The sequence below is a fragment of the Pseudochaenichthys georgianus genome, chromosome 6 (genome assembly GCF_902827115.2).
Source record: "Pseudochaenichthys georgianus chromosome 6, fPseGeo1.2, whole genome shotgun sequence".
NCBI classification, from domain to species: Eukaryota; Metazoa; Chordata; class Actinopteri; order Perciformes; family Channichthyidae; genus Pseudochaenichthys; species Pseudochaenichthys georgianus.
This window is the reverse complement of record NC_047508.1, coordinates 31504904-31521463: the sequence shown is the minus strand read 5'-3', so window position 1 is coordinate 31521463 and position 16560 is coordinate 31504904. Positions and strand designations below refer to the sequence as shown.

Here is a 16560-nt window from a genome sequence, read left to right as displayed (position 1 = left end):
CGTGATATGGTGATCTATGCATTCATGTTTCTGTGGGTTTCGCTGAAAGGTGGATTTTTAGTGGTCTTTGATTATTATATTTTTGTATCAATGCAGTATTAAAAACGTATTTATTGGATTTATATTCTTACAGAAAATATTTTATATTCATTTCTCTGAAAGAAAAAAGTCATAGTGCTCCTTCATTTGAGAGATTTGACTTGTCTCGGCCTGTTTTATTTTACCCGACCTGAAGGGAAGTTCTTTGTGGCCTGTGTCCTGACTGCAGGCACGGCATGAAGTTATCGATGTGTGTGAAACTCAACTCTAACCCAACGCCTTATGATCTAATGCCAGGAGGCGTGTTTGATTTGTGCCTGTGGTACAGAGGAAATCAATGTTGTGCCTGTCACTGCATTCTGCTAACTTATGAATAAATACACATGTAAATAAACTTTATGACTCAATTGTTATTCATTCATTAAATACACACGTATTAGCTGGAAGCAAAAAAAAGACATTATCACAGTAAAGAAAATATGTTCATATGATAGATAGAGTTTTATTGTCTCCCTTAGGAGGTTAATAATACTCTGATGAGAGTGCACAGGATAGGAAGTGCACCTCTCCCTATGTTCTAAATAACACTTAAATCAATCATGATTTTTTTCCAGGTGTGATTTCATTTCCCCATGATGTCAAAAAGAAATCTTGGCAATTTGTTTTGCTCTCCTGTTTGAAACATCAAATGTTTTTTTTTTTAAAACGGTACAGATAATCCCTGCAAACCTTCTTTTCGGCCTCTGCTTGAGTCTTCAACAGCAGAGAAAAACAAAACGGGTGAGATTTTAAAAACAGACCAACAGCGTCTCTGAGCTTCCAAAGAAAACACAGATGAATACAAAACACACTAACACACATTTACACGACATAACAACAGTATATCTGAACAGGTTTGAACTAGGATTAATGTGAAAACAAATGACACAAAAGCAACACATCACATGTAGTTTTCTTTTTTTGCCTTTATATTGTTTTTTGTGACCTCAAGACAACAAACTATGTATACATGTCCACCCTGTATTTTACACTGTATCCCAAGTGCTGGCAAAGCAAGCCTTCTCTGCTCTGTATCAGCTACAACCTCCAACCTTGTTTGCTAAAGGTCAATAATGGCAAGGTAGTAGAAACACCTGATGTAACTTCCAAACAAAATTACAAACTTTGAAGTTACTGATGTTTGTGGAATTTTTGCAACTTATTACATTTTGGCCAAGGAATATTTTTGTATCAGTTTGAAACTTTACATGCTTTGTAGTGGTTTTCCTCAAATCTAACCCCCGCGTGTGTCTCGGTGCTTCCTGTGTGCGTTCATGCTGTCCGGGGGATGAAGCGCATGGCCAGGCCGTGCTCGTCCTCCACCGGCTGCTGCGACAGGTTGTTGGTCTGCCTGATACTGTCCAGTGTGCAGCCGCGGCGAGGACACACGGTGTAACGAGACAACAAGGTCACCAGGATGGCCTTCATCATCACCATGGCGATGTGTTTGCCCACGCAGGAGCGCGGCCCGCAGCCGAAGGGTTGGAAGAAGCGACTGGGAACCTGCCAAACAGAAGAGGGCAAACACTGAGGCTTTGTCTCTGTTTCCAGAGCCACGTAATGTTCTGATGACTTACTGTTTTGTCAAAGTTCATCAGGCTGAACTCGTCTGGTTTGGGGAAGAATTCAGACTTGTGCATGAGACCGATGTTGAGAATGATGTTGGTGCCTTTTGGGATTTGAATGCCATCGATGGTGTCGTCTTCCAGAGCTTTTCTCATCGTGAAGTCGACCACCGGGTGAAACCTCAAAGACTCATTAATGAAACTATCCAGCACTTTCAAGCTATGATAATCAATGTTTTCATCCGTTTGACCTGGAAATGAAAAAGCAGCGTTAAAGGATTGTTGGAGAGAAACTGAGATCCACGAAGCACACATGTACTCACTTATAACGGTGTTCATCTCCTCCACTATCCTCAGCTCCACGTCTGGGTTTTGTTTCAGAAGCATCAGCATGAAGAAGAGGCTGATGGAAAGAGTGTCAGGTGCAGCGATCACCATCTCCAGCACGCACTGCCGGACGTTATCCGCTGAAAGCTCTCCGATGTTCTGTTCAAACACATGACATGATCAGGGTGGGAACTATAGGACTGGTGGAATAGATGTATTAAAAGAGACGTACCTGAGCAAAGATCAGCTCTGTTGCAAAGTCACGATCATCATCCAACTTCTCAGACTCATTTATCATCTTCCTTTTCTCTTCAAGAAGGCTCTCCATCACGTCTTGCAGCTCCTGGCTGTTGGCACACAGTAACAGAGAGATTAGCTTGAAGAAACCACGAGGCAGACGTTAAGTTGTTGTGATGTGCGGCTTTACGCTGCTGTCTTGTGCTTGTTGTACAGCCATCCAATCTTGAAGAAGATATCAGGCTTTATAAGAACTGTCTGCCAGGTCTCAAAGTAGTTTTGGATTTTCTGCAGCAAGTCCTTTTCTGAGTTATAAGCAGACAATAGAACATGAGAACAATGTGATATGTTTGCTGGCAGGTGATTCACAGTTTGTATTCTACATTTGCTGCTGACCGTTGAGCGGCACCCTGAGGAACAGCCTGTTGGAGATTTCCACCACGACGGCTCTCAGCAGTTTGAGGGCGTCCACGTGTTGGGAGGGGTCGCTCATCTCCTGCAGGCGGTCCAGGTGTTTGGCTGTGGAGCTCACGCAGACCCTCACCGTCCTCTGGAGGCCGGGGCCTGTCAGAGCTGTAAAACAAATGACAGTGGTGATTGCCATCTGCAGGGGTTTGAATTATCTCCTTGAGCATAATGGGGCCCCTTCAAACTTTTTTAATTGAGTGAAAAGTCCACGTTGGTTACATTTTTTGTATGTTTCTTCAAAGAAAGAGGAGAAATAAAGCACCAAAAGACGTTGACTCCATACTCTCTTGTTTAAGGTAATTGCTCACCTTTAGAAAAATAAGCCCTCACTTTACTCCAGAGCGGGACATCGCTGTTGAAGATGATCCCCCTCCCCTCCATCCCGACGCACTCCAGCCCTTTCTTGCTCCCAAACCTGGCCGTGTAGTGGGCGCTCTTCAGAACATGATACACTGCTGAGGACCTGAAGACGCTTTGACTTACTACAGATTCATCAGATAATGGGTAAATGTACAGCGTTGTTTATTTCAGTTGGCTTGCCTGCTCAGAATGAGGGTCTCCTCGCCATTAATCCAGACTCGGACCATGCTGCCATACTTTTTGTTGTAGTAGTTGCTTGCTGTTCCTATCCCAGTCCAGATGAATCTGCTGTAGGAGAGGAGAGGACCGAGCCCTGCCAGGAAGAAAGGACCTGCCAGAGGGAAGCAGGTGATAAATTAACTGTGTGCTCCAATGCCTTAAGTGAAAACACAGGTCTGACGTTATGGAAATCAGTGAACTATCATGTCATTGTGTTCATATCATGATGCAGAAACATTTACTTTAAATTATGAACATTTACTGGGATTATTCAAATGCAAAACGCTGAACATTTTAAAAATCGTATCTATCTGCCAACACCTGCAGTCCTTCGCACACAATGGGATGAATCTTTACAAGTTAAGTATAAGTTAAGTCTTTTACCAGGTATATGTGAGCGGTGTGTTCGACTCCAGACAGTGAAGAGCAGCAGCAGAAGAAGAAGAAGGGCGGCGGTGATTTCAGACACCGAGTCGACCTCCATCAGGATGGCGGTGAGTTTCTCCAGCGGCTGCATCCTCTTCACAAACGCACCTCACCTCACTCTGTCTGTCCTCTGCACATAAAGGTCTGTGTCCTTTCGCCAGAGGACAGCACAAACTCATCCATTAGTTACAAAACAGAACCTTACACTTTAAATCCATTGTAATTCTCTTGTCCTGATGTATTATTACCTTTTCTTCTTTACATTACAGCAGTTGTATCATGCTCATAACATTAGTCTCTTCTCCCAAGAGCATATATACAGTTAGCTGAGTATATTTGAGGCAGAACTACATCGAAACACAATGCAGAATAAGAGTTTAAATTACATTTCAAAATGTGGCTAAGACGGTGTCTCAACACAGGAACTAAGTCCACATGTTTTAATGTATTTGTATCAACTAAAAAGGTGGTTAAACATTTGTTTGCACTCCAAGACGTTTCTACACCTTCAACGGGATTATTAAAACAATTATTTATATCTATTTATTATAATCATTTACTTATTATGTTATTGATTTTCAAGGCAAAGCACAAATAAGCAAAATAACAACACACAAGAATGACATGGACAAATAACATTAAAATACATATAAACCAGGTAAGAATAATTTAGTGATGAAAGCATAAAACGAAATAAAGATATAGCAAATATAGTATATATTAAATATAAAACTATTACGAACATTTATTTAAATTCTAAAATAAAGTTATCAAATCATTTCACTTACTTCTCTTGGTAGTGTCCTGCTCCTGAGGAGTGAGAGGAAAGTTTCAGAAGAGGAAGGTCTTTCTGCTGGTTTTCCAGATGATTTAATTCTCCTCATAAATCGCACTGGTTCAAGTGTTTATAAATCCTCAGTTAAGCCCTTATTTTACTGGTTGCTTAGGAACACTGCCACTTGGGGCTACAAGGACTTTTACATGGCCGAACAGTGAACAGGCAGGATAACAGCGCACATCTGAACCACAAAGCAGCCTCAGAGGGACCCAAAAGTGTAGTCTTTTTATTCATATAAAGCAAAACCCACCGGTCTTTCATACGATGTACTCTGTATCGTTAGGTTTTTTTAATAGGGGTTTATTCAAAAGAAAGAAACCCCACTGTCCAATTCACCCAGTTAGGAGGGTATTCAGGGGAAATTAATTAGCTGGGTCAGACTAACCTGTGTCAAAGAGAGCAGGGATTTAACCAGCCATTCACAAAAGGAAACTGGGGGAAAAGACATTGTCATCTTTAAAATGGAAACACTTGTCATTTGAAATGAGTGTCGGTGCTCCATTACTTCCAAAATGAGCCTGGATGCATATTTTAAAATCAGTGTCTGTGCAGAAGTTGTTTTCTTCTGACGAGCTGTCCTTCCAGCTCAGCTCCTGAATAGCCTAAATGAAAAGCTGTTATTCTGCTGAAGAAGATGTCGCCCTGGAGGGGGGGGGGGTGTTTATCCTCAATTGGCTGCCAAGCCTGCTCTCATTGTAGTAGAGAGACTCAACTTGATAATTATAGATTTTCGGAAACATCACCAGCACAAGGGGAGAAAAGCATGTAACTATAACCTTCCATTTGGATGTCCATAACAGTATTCATGAAAATAAAAACTATTTATTAGAAAGAGATTGTATTGCACGCACACACATCCACTTGCAGTCGTTTACTGGAAGCAATGTGAAAGCTCTTTTGTAGATCCAAAGAAAGATCCCCTTGTTCACCACTTATTTATTCCACTTTCATGTCATTTTGCGTAGGACTGACTGGTGGCAATTTTGAAAGAAAGAGGATGAGAATAAAGAAAGGCACAACACTGTGTGTGAAGGGTATGTCATTCTTGAAATATGTCCATAAGTGGCTTCTGAATCAAGCAGGCCTACACACTTGATCTGTTTCCCAGATGCTTTTTCTTACGCAATGCATCATTTGGGTACGAGTTACAAACATATCTTGACATGTTGATTTCCCTCCAGCGTAGTTTCCCTCTGACGTCTCATCTGTTGGCTGGTTATCAGATATGTGCTGTATGTGCTAGTGAGTGTCAGAGCTCAGATTACTCTGCAGCGGGGGAGCAGCAACAGGGCTCAAACATGAAGGAGAGGAGTGGAGTTTGTCTGGCGTGGAAAGTGCTGCTGCTGGTGGGGTTGTGTGCACTGCTGCTGCTGAGCTCAGGAGCGTTGGTGTTCCTGCTGGTTCGACAGAAGGAGCTGACGGAGGAGCTGGTGCGGCTGGAGGCTCAGATGCAGGAGCTGTCCCAGAGCTGCAGGCTGCAGGCGGGGGTCCTGAACCAAGACCCTGCAGAGGCCAGAGAGCTGAGGAAGCTCCAACGCAGCAGAAGACACCAGGAGGAGGATCTGACCCAAGAGGAGAAGGACATGATGATGACGATGGCATACTCCATGGTTCCTGTAAGACACCTAATGATTTTAATGTGGGCTCTATGAACATGTGACTAGTGGAGAATGTTTTTATAAGACAGAACAGGGGAGCAATCGACAACTCCTTGCTGTCATCTTTTATAGAGACATTTCCTTCTCCTTTTCCCTTTTGGGAGAAGAAGCATGTCTGAGTAATACAAATAATCTTAAAGTCTTTTTGCAGAGATCTTTTTTCCAGTGAGAGTTTTCTGGACAAATACTTAGTGGAGCGTGACGGCTCCTCCCTCTACTGTACTCACATCCGACACACATCCTGGCCTTTCTCCAGAGGGCGCTACTGCGTGTTTTGACAGCACATTTATCAGAGGCACACAAGTGCTTTACCAAAACAATATGTAGTTATAATATTAACCGGAAAGATAAATAATCATAAGTAATGATTAGTAATACTCAAACAAAAACTTGATTAGAACAACTTTTTTCAAGATTACATTACATTTAACTTGTTAGACGCTTTTATCCAAAGCGACTTACATACTCAATACTGTGGGCAATCCCCACAGGAGCAATTTGGGGTGAAGTGTCTTGCCCAGGGACACAACGACATGCTGACTGCAGTGGGATTTGAACCTGTGACCCCCTGATCCGAACACCAACACACTACCCACTGCGCCACACGCCTCGGGTGCATGGATGCACAAGATGCATGGATTAATTGTTTTTAATTGTGATGTGCCAGAAAATAGTAAAAACAATGCTCAATACAAGTTCCGAGAGGAAGGAACTTCAAATAGCTTTTTTTGTCCGATCCACGTCCATCCTAGAAGATGCAGAAAAAGTCAACTTTTGTCTTAAAGATAACATGCACAATTAATTAATTATCAAAAGTGCTGCCAGGGAGAATTGTGTTTAATCAATTAATCAAATAATCGTGTCTGCTCTTAAATGGGAGGTAAATATAGTTGTATCTTGTTTTTGTCTTTCAAATGCTGAGAGATGTCTCACGAGAAAGAAAAATAATATGTTTGCATCCAAGTGATTTAAAAACCAAACTATGAATTGTAGAAAGCCTCCAGATGTATTTACCATCAACATCGACCTCACCTGCTTTTTCTGCTTTCTTCATTTCAGGTCAAAGCCCTCATGGATCTGTGTAACGGCTCCAGAGGAGTCTGTTCAACAGGTGCACTTCATGCTCTGTGGACATACATCAGCTGTGGTTTTTATGTGTGCTGCTCTACTCTATTTAACTTGTGTTAAACATTTCAATGTTTTATTTTCCCCCAGGTCCACCTGGCCCAAAAGGTAAAAATGGGCAACATAATTAATTGCATAAACTATTACATTAAAGTGAATTTGCTACTTCATTCACGGCACTTTTTCCTGTTAGGTTTACCAGGTAGAGCGGGGTCAGCAGGACAGCAGGGAGTGCCCGGGCTGGAGGGGAGACGAGGGAGGAGAGGTGAGAGATCTGCCGTCTGAAATAAACAGAATAAGACTAACCCTTCCTCGGGCGTGCATCAGAACTCAACTCAGTGGTTTTAAACTAATAATCTGTCAATGACTAGGACGTCCAGGTGAAAAAGGAGAATGCAGAACCAAAGGAGACCCTGGGCCCCCCCGACCTAAAGGAGAGACCTGCAATGACATTCTCGTTGAAGGTATTTTTTTTAACCTGATATAAATAAATATATTAACAGAGAGATAATCTATCAGACTCAAGATAACATTTGAAAAGCTGTCACTTTAGTTGATATCATCAGGAAGTGTTGTATATTCTTTATATAGAGGACAAACTTAACCTGTTTAGCTCCACTACTTGTGACGTTCTAAAATAATAAGATGGTCACCATGTTTTCCGCCAAACTTAATCCTATTGTGGGATATAGTAAAAAAGGGAACCAAAACCTTTGAGAACTAATTTGGGGGAAAAACACGTTTTGATTTCCCTTCAAGCTTTAATGTTTTAATCTTGTTGTAGAGAGCGACTGTCATTGACTAGCAGTGTTGTTTGTTGATATCTCCAGGTCCTCCTGGTCCGAGGGGCCCAGCCGGCCCACCTGGTCCCCACTGTCCTGCTCGGTACTGTAATAATGAAGTGAGAAACAACACCATCGAAGAACACATCCATCAAAACAACATGTTGACGGGTGAGAACATCTTCACTGAATCATTATTAATAAGCCAGCACGTTTCACGGTTGTAGCAAGGACTTGGGATGTATTAGTTCTTCTCTAACAGAAAAGTATTACCTGACAACAACAACAACATATTTTCTATTAATTTAGATTTTGTTTTCGTTTTATGTTTCGTTCAACTTTCAAGTTTTGGTGTCTGAACATTGTATTTCCTTTTATTAAATTAAAATCTAATATTATCTAAATCAGGGATCTACACACTGCCAGCCAGGATTTGTGGTTGAAAAATTAAAAGATATATTTTATTGGCCTAAATGCTGAATCTTAAATATTTAAAATAATTTCTATACAACATATTTGTTCTATTATTATTTTTTTAAGAAAGGTTTTTAAAAGTTAAAACTTCATTTATAATCTTTTCCTACATATTTAGACTCATCTCCTTCTTTGGCGGATAAAGAAAACAGCAGCTCAACAATAAACAACACTGGTAGGATGAAATTCAGAACTACAACAATTATGAGTTAATCATTTAGGTGATATGCTGTTTGTGACTTTAGTCTTCATGTTACTTTTCATTTAACATTATATGATGTCTTTATTTCCACAGAACCACCAACACCACACGCAGCCAATGAGAGCCAAGACGTATTGAATGTTACTGCCTTTAAAGAAACTCTCAACACAAGTAAAGAGTCTGGTAAGCATCCATTATGTGAAAACTTTGCTGTAAGACCTGAGAACACTTTTCATCTTGTTTAATGTTTCCATCTAGAGTCAGTATCAGGTCATCCTGAGTATGGCCATGACACCTTGAACGAGACCAACTCAGAGAATGTCACAGAAGCATCAATCAGATTATTAACAGGTATTAACTGTGTTTTGGATTATAATTAAACATCTGATTAAAGGTGCTATAACACTGTTAATGTTTGTAACTGTTGCATAATGTTTCATTCTACAGCCCCACTTTCTCAAGACCAAAACAGTGGCGCCTTCAATGGCAGTGGAATCATTACGGACATCCCAATGAAAAGTGGTAAGAAACGTTCATATTATATAGACTATGTTTGATCTCAGTATTCACCCATTCACATTTCAATTTAGATCACTCTAAAAACAAATGTAAAATCCAGTTAACAGTTATCCAGTCACTGTTGTTTCAAGACAAAGTATACCATATACTTGTTTAGTATTTTATTTAGTTAAAAAATATATGGTCATCTAAATTCAGTTTTAATTAATACAGATTTAGTGTCACCGCGTCCAGCCTACAGACATGACACGTGGACTGAAAACAGCACACAAAATGTTACAGAGGCATCAATAATGTTATTAGCAGGTAAGAGATACTCAGACTCCTCCATGAAATGTGTGGTCTTCACTTCATTCTGTTATTCATGCTGTCTTATTAACTCTCCACAGTCTTACCAACGCAACATCGAGCTCATGAAGCCGCAGATGATATTAATGTTACTGACACTGAGATACTTCGAGATACAGATTCTGGTGAGCTGGAAGGATTTATTTTAAGACCTAGTATTGTTATTTTTCTCAATAGAAATGTCAGTATCAGATCTTTTTAATCCTTCAGACCTTCTTAATATTAGAACATAGCTTAAACTCATAAAGTGAACAATGTGTGGTAGGACATACAAATTCAGCAAAACATTTGATATTCATGTATTGGTAAAAAATCATAAACACATGGAATAAAATAAATAATAAAAAAAAGGCCATGTTAAATTATCACAATCATTTAAATCCAAAAGTTGTTTAATCTATTTATCTGGTTACTATACATTCCTTTATACATACAGTATACAACAACTATATTATTAACAGGTAGGAATAACTCTGTTTGGAATTATGAGTAAAAGGGGTGAAAATTACTTTTTTAAAACTTCATTTAATAATGAATTCCCTTCAACAGCTCCACTGTCTGAAGACCAAAACAGCGATTCCTTCAATAACAGTGGAGCCATTATTGATGCATCCAATAAAAGTGGTAAGAATCAGAATACACATCTGCTGCCCTTTATTCAAACAGGTGGAAGAGCACAATATACACTTAACCTTATAAAAGTTGTAGACTACTCACAATATATCTATTTGTCGTATAATCTTTTAGACTCTTTATTATCACCCCAAAACAATAACAACCAGAAACTAGAGAATGCAATTCCTGAGGAAATTGCTAGTGGGAATGCTTTATGCTGAAAAGCTGACGCTAAACTGCTATGCTGAAATGTAATGTGTAAGAAGAAAGTGAATCATTTAGATTAAAATGAAATGTGTAAGAAGAAAGTGAATAATTTAGATTGAAATGAAATGTGTAAGAAGAAAGTGAAGAATTTAGATTGAAATGATACATGAACACTGAGGGCTTGAATGTGTTCAAGCCCTCGGCTGCTACCGTGAGGAAATATCTGCCTGAAATTACAATGGGCTTCAATGGAAGAATTTTGAACGTTTTTGTCACTTCATGCCCTCGAGGCATTTTGTTTAATTATTTTTGCAAGCTACGAGATGTTTTCCTACGTTTGTCATGAACAATTATCTCTCAGGAATGTAGGGTTTGGGAATTATGGCAGTTTAAACAAAATATATGAATGCGAATTTCAAGCTGTCCTCCACTCTAGCTGTGACATCACACACTCTAGTTAATGTTAAAATGTGAAGAAAACCTCTAAAACAAGGTCTGAACAATGTTTAATATCTCTAAAAGTAAGAATCAGATTTAAAAGTTGTTTTACACGAATAATGTCAGAAAGATGTGTAACATTTTAAAGTTGGAATGAGGTGTCTGAGTGAAGGTATGAATGAACAGTTAGCAGTTGAACTCGCATGAAGATTTGTTGAAGTCTGAAGATTTCCTCCATTGACTTCAATGGCAAGGCAAGGCAAGGCAAGTTTATTTATATCGCACTTTTCAACGCAAGGCAATTCAAAGTGCTTTACAAAAAAAAAAAAAATGAAAGACATTAAGCATTAAAAAAGAAAAGCTAATAAAATAAACATTAAGGAAAAATACATGGATAAAAGTTACAGTGCAGTCTAAAATGTTAATGTTAAAAATGTGATGTATTATGGGATGTATCTCTGGAATTATGAAAGTTATGAATGATAAAAGTAATAGCCATCGATTCCCGACCGAGCTCAACGTTTTGATGTTTGAACAGAGTTTCTGCGATGTTCAATGCGGGAGGAGAAGAGGGCCAAAATAACCCGGCGGAATAATAATAAAAATGTTGTCCGTAGAAGAACAGTTAGTTGGAATGCTGTTAACAGCATTCCCACTAAATTAACTAGCGTTGAGAGATGGATTAACTGGATGTTCCAGGTTACTGGTGAGTACACTGTGGATTTAATCTTCTACAGAAATAAACAACAGCCAAGTTTATGAGCTGAGGATTTGATGATATGCTGTTCAGGAATTAAGACATCACATTTTAATATGATTTAATATCAGTACCATCTCTTCTGGTTTAATGTCATCTTTCTTCCTGCAGAATCACCAACTCCACATCCAACAACCAACAGAGATGTTTCTGACTCTGAGAAACTCCAAAACATAAAAGTGGAAACTGGTAAGTAATGTTGACACAATGGAAGACTGTTAAGACAAACTTTGAATATATGAAGAAAAACAAATAAACACTATTTTCTTTATTAATTTTATAGAGTCAGTATCACTTAACCAGGATGGTGGTAATGGCACATTGAACAATGCCAATAGAGAACATGCTACAGAGGCAACAATAACAACATTAAGAGGTATACAATGTTTTTATTATGAGCAAAGCTAGTGACCATAACTTTATGATGTTTATTTATGTTTCATTTATTTGTATAAGCTCCACTTTCTGCAGACCAACACAGTGATGCCTTTAGTAACAGGGGAACCATTATTGATAAACCCATGAGAAGTGGTAAGAAATGGTCTACTGGGTTCACAATTTGGGATCAATATTCATTCACACATTTAATTTTCCTCCTCCCTCAAAAGAGAGATATGTATTATCTGTTTGATCACTTTTTGTTGCATATTATCTTTCTCCCTGCAGAATCACCTACTCCACATTCAACTGACAACAACAGAGATGCTTCTGACTCTGAGAAACATCAAGACATAAAAGTGGAAACTGGTAAGCCACGTTGAGCCAGAGGGAGACTGCGAAGACAAACTTCTCTATGAAGAAAAAAAATAAAACACTTATATATATATTTTTTCTTCTAGGGTCAGTATCACTTTATCCAGGAAACGGTCATGGCGCACTGAAGGATATTAAGAGTGAACATGCTACAGAATCAACATTGACATTAGTAACAGGTAGGATATATGATGTTTGAATAATTAGCAAAACAAATGACCATAACTTTAAATCGTTTTATTGAATGTGTCCTCTCTTTAAAAAGCTCCGGATTCTGCAGAACAAAGCAATGATGCCTTTAAACACAGTGGAACCATTATTGATAAACCCATGAAAGGTGGTAAGCAACTGTCATCAAATGGTATCAATATCATTCACACATTTGGTTTCACACTTTTATTTATCATCTGTTCCATCGCTTTTTGTTGAATATCCTCTTTCTTTCTGCAGAATCACCAACACCATATTCAACTGAGATCTACAGAGATGTTTCTCACTCTGAGAAACATCAAGACACAACCTTTGAAGCTGGTAAACAACAATTTTGAGCAGCAAGGATACTGTTGAGACAAACTTTAACTAAATGAAAACAAACCCAATACTTTTAATTTCAGAGTCTGTATTGCTTCCTCAAAACGACAGCCACGACATATCGAAGGACACCGAAAGGGTCAATGCTACAGAGGCGACAATAACAGGCAAGGAGCACTCTGTTTTGAATTAACAGGAAAGCAAGTGACTTTAAAACAATACATATAATGTTTTATTTCATTAAACAGCTCCACTGTCTGCGGACCAAAACAGTGATGCACTCAATAATGCTACACAGCCATCATTGAAAGGTAGGAAGCATTGTTTTTGAATAATATGTAAAGGTAACACTTGGTTTTAGTATGATTGAATTATTCTGCACTATTACACTATTGTTGTGTGTTAATCTATTTGTGTTTACCTTCATGTTGCAGCCTCACTATCTGTAGACCTGGAAAGGGTCAACAACACTGGAAACATTAATGATACACCCATGGAAAGGGGTATGATTGTGTTTTGTGTCCCATATTTATATAATATTAACTACTCATTTTAGTTTCTAATACTTAAAATGAAATTATGAATGATTCTACTTCTTGTTTTTTTTGTTCTTCCCTTTTTCTAGACTCATCATATCCACTCCAGACTATTAACAGGATAAATGTGAAAAACAATGAACGATTGACAAAAACTGGTCAGTTATGGAAATCATGTTTCAAATAATGTTTGAATGTAAGTGTGTATATCAACTCTAACAAATATTGAAGGGCATTATGTGTCTTTGATTTAGCGTGCAACATTAGAAACATTAAATGTTCAGAGAAAGCCACCAAAATGCAAAGCACTTTTGGAGCTTGGATGTCCGATGCATTCCAGGTGGATCAAGATCGATACTGGCTGGCCGATCATTTTTCAGGTGATTTTCCTTTCATTTTATAAAGAAACCAAAAGTCAGACAGAGTTCATGTGTATATTTGAACTTGTAAACACTGCCTCTCCAGGTCGACATCTGGTGGAGCACAGGAACATTTCAGCATCACCGGATACAAGAACCAAGACGATAGATGCCAAGGGGTTCTTCCAGGGCTGTGGTCATGTCGTTTACAAGAGCTCATTTTATTTTCACAACGGAGGATCAAACAGACTTATAAAGTGAGTCTTAGTGGTATAATTGTATTAACTTGCTACTAACTTTTGTTTAGGTCTATTTAACTAACCATTGATTATCATTTCACAGATTTGACCTGAACACCAGAAGAACCAAAACTCTGACCATGGCAAACAGCAGATATAACAACCTGAACTATCTTTCCCGCAACTCAAAGACGTATTTCAAGTTTGCAGTGGATGAAAACGGACTGTGGGTCATTTTTGCAGCGGATACAGAAGATGATACAATGGTTGCAAAGTTAAATCCTGACACATTCTCTGTGGAATCTGTCATTAACACTCACTACCCTACAACTAAAGCAGGCAATGCTTTCATTGTATGTGGGGTGCTATATTTTACGGATGATAAAGACAGAAGGGTCACATATGCCTTTGATTTGATGAGAGAGAGTCCTCTGGATGCAAGTTTTGATTTGAGGCCAGCTAATGGCACCCTGGCTATGCTGTCTTATTACCCGAACAAAAAAGTTCTGTACATGTGGGACAACAGCAGTGTAAAGATCTGCAAGGTCAAACTCAAATACACCTAAGAATTTCCACAAACCTTGTAAGTAATAAAGTTATTTTTCAACTCCCATTCAGTTGAAATTAATTTATTGACCACAATGCTTGATTTATGCAGCATGAAGGATGAAGGGTAATTTGTAATTTTTGTATTAACCTCTTTTACACAGCACCCCCGATACCGGCGGGAAAACGCGTCATCTGCAGGAATCTGCACAAAGCTAGCACCTCTGAATTAGCTATGAGCGAAACAATCTTAAGGCCATTAGCACAGACCTCTAGCTACACTGATCGATATACTTATTGGATCTGCACAAACAAGCTTAGATAACATCCTGAGAGTCCACAGATTATAGAAATATAAGGATCATTACTGAGCGATCTGAACTCGTGAAAGGGGAAGCAAATACAAACACGGAGATATGCTCACTTTAGCTGTTATTCTGATCAAAAGTCATGTTCAATGGCATTAAAACGAGAAAAAACGCGGCTGAAGGTTAATCCATAGGTTATAGCAATGTGTCTGTTACTTTGAAAAAAATATTGATAGTCCATAATTCAATTGTTATGCAAAAATCGGAGACGATAAATTAGCTGCTAATGGTAGCCACCAGAGGTTAGCGCAGCTTCCGGTTTTTCTATGTGTCTCTCTCACTCCTTATTTGGTAAGCTGTGTGTGTATAGGGAACTTTCCCTCGATTCCATTGGCTCTGACGGTTAGAAAGAGATGTCAATCAGCAAAATCGACCAAGGGGGGCCAGAGATATGGAAAATCCAATTTTCTTTTGCTAAACCTCTCTAAAAAGGTAAAATGTCACTTGTTTTGCATCAATCTTGATACAGGGTACTTATTATATGTTGTACTTTGGATTCCTAAAGCTTTTAGTCTACCTTACCATCATCCAAGGGTAGTTTTCACTATAAGTAAAAAATAAAAGATTATTAATTTAACCCTTTTAGAAGGGAAGATATGGTCATTTGTTCTGGGAATGTCATTTTCGAGCCTGAGACCTGAAAAACAGGCTCAGGGCTTAACAGTTGAGATTCACAGAGCTGCAACAGTCTGCTTCTATAATAATCTTTTCATATTATCTAATTTGTTGCTACATTTGTTATTGAAATAAACAAATATATTTTAATAAATGTATCGTGTAATTTTGATGCACTGTGGGTATGTTATGTAAGATAGCACATATAATGATGAACAAGGGCTTTAGATGTAGTCTACACATATTGAGTGCTGATAGATGAGTTTGAGAAAAAAGAGGGTTTAATATCCAGAAGACAACATATACCTGTCAAACATTACAATTCTGATCACACAGCCAGAGAAAAATCATGTCCTCTTTCTAAATCAAAGTTACTTTAATGTATTTATTGCTGGCTGGTTTACTTAGTCTTCAGTGGATCTAATCCAGTGTTTCTCAAACTTTTTCATACCAAGGACCACTTAACCAATAAAAAGACTCGCGGACCACCTAACTCCACAAATATCCCAAAACACATCGTTTTTCTAGAACAGATTATAAATCACCTGAAAATGGTACAAACCAACACACTCTCACTCCCTAAGCGTCCAATAGCGACGTTTGGTCAGTGTCTGTGGCGTCCAATTGTGACGCTCCTAGGCTCCTTCAGCGTCATAAAGGGACGCAAATAGCTTTCAACTGATTGCAATAGGCTTGTTTGAGACACATTGCGGCTCGCCTCGAAAGTAGACGAGAGTAGCCGATCGCAGCCGGGGGAGGTGTCAAAAAGCTCGTCTTAAGTCGGACAGCTCGGACTCGGAGTCGGCTTGACTGGCTGGGTTTGCAATGGCGGAAATTCCATGTTACCCACTGTAGACAAAGGTGATCTCCATTGCTTTATATAGGTTTGTTAATTCAGTCATGATGATGAACCACACCAGTGACTGGGTTCCATAATTAGAAATGCTCCTCCCTCTTAATGTTTGCAAAA

The 16560-nt window shown here is 38.9% G+C and overlaps 2 protein-coding genes across 5 annotated transcripts; one reads left to right on the top strand and one right to left on the bottom strand.

Moving 5' to 3' along the window:
- Nucleotides 1-429: 429 nt before the first annotated feature.
- On the bottom strand, nt 430-4676 carry cyp19a1a (cytochrome P450, family 19, subfamily A, polypeptide 1a). 2 transcript variants are annotated; one of them, XM_034084654.1, is made up of 10 exons: nt 4469-4673; nt 3639-3831; nt 3216-3366; nt 2984-3138; nt 2604-2780; nt 2398-2512; nt 2203-2317; nt 1967-2129; nt 1656-1894; nt 430-1581 (listed from the first exon to the last, which is right to left on the bottom strand). In XM_034084654.1, exons 2-10 carry the CDS (start codon nt 3769-3771, stop codon nt 1351-1353), a joined length of 1479 nt encoding a protein of 492 aa, XP_033940545.1. In that variant the 5' UTR covers nt 3772-3831; nt 4469-4673; the 3' UTR covers nt 430-1350. The 2 variants fall into 2 exon arrangements, with proteins under 2 accessions (XP_033940545.1, XP_033940544.1); XM_034084653.1 differs by having other exon boundaries at nt 1656-2129; nt 4469-4676.
- A 1045-nt stretch (nt 4677-5721) lies between these two features.
- On the top strand, nt 5722-14674 carry gldn (gliomedin). 3 transcript variants are annotated; one of them, XM_071203534.1, is made up of 28 exons: nt 5722-6134; nt 7236-7287; nt 7392-7409; nt 7495-7566; nt 7673-7765; nt 8132-8254; nt 8676-8732; nt 8853-8942; nt 9018-9110; nt 9207-9281; nt 9492-9584; nt 9668-9751; nt 10176-10250; nt 11425-11592; nt 11755-11832; nt 11927-12019; nt 12100-12174; nt 12310-12390; nt 12483-12575; nt 12662-12733; nt 12847-12927; nt 13011-13094; nt 13176-13238; nt 13362-13430; nt 13553-13621; nt 13718-13843; nt 13929-14079; nt 14165-14674. In XM_071203534.1, exons 1-28 carry the CDS (start codon nt 5817-5819, stop codon nt 14625-14627), a joined length of 3009 nt encoding a protein of 1002 aa, XP_071059635.1. In that variant the 5' UTR covers nt 5722-5816; the 3' UTR covers nt 14628-14674. The 3 variants fall into 3 exon arrangements, with proteins under 3 accessions (XP_071059635.1, XP_071059634.1, XP_033940516.1); XM_071203533.1 differs by having other exon boundaries at nt 5724-6134; nt 12662-12736; XM_034084625.2 differs by lacking the exon at nt 11425-11592 and having other exon boundaries at nt 5733-6134; nt 12662-12736.
- The last annotated feature ends 1886 nt before the right edge of the window (nt 14675-16560 follow it).

Coding starts and splice junctions, on each gene's coding strand:
- cyp19a1a (XM_034084653.1), bottom strand. CDS start 3,771: ATGCAGCCGCTGGAGAAACTCACCGCCATCCTGATGGAGGTCGACTCG. Junction 3,367..3,638: donor ACACCGCTCACATATACCTG/GTAAAAGACTTA, acceptor TCCCTCTGGCAG/GTCCTTTCTTCCTGGCAGGG. Junction 3,139..3,215: donor GAGACCCTCATTCTGAGCAG/GCAAGCCAACTG, acceptor AAGCGTCTTCAG/GTCCTCAGCAGTGTATCATG.
- gldn (XM_071203533.1), top strand. CDS start 5,817: ATGAAGGAGAGGAGTGGAGTTTGTCTGGCGTGGAAAGTGCTGCTGCTG. Junction 8,255..8,675: donor TCAAAACAACATGTTGACGG/GTGAGAACATCT, acceptor CTACATATTTAG/ACTCATCTCCTTCTTTGGCG. Junction 11,593..11,754: donor CTGGATGTTCCAGGTTACTG/GTGAGTACACTG, acceptor TTCTTCCTGCAG/AATCACCAACTCCACATCCA.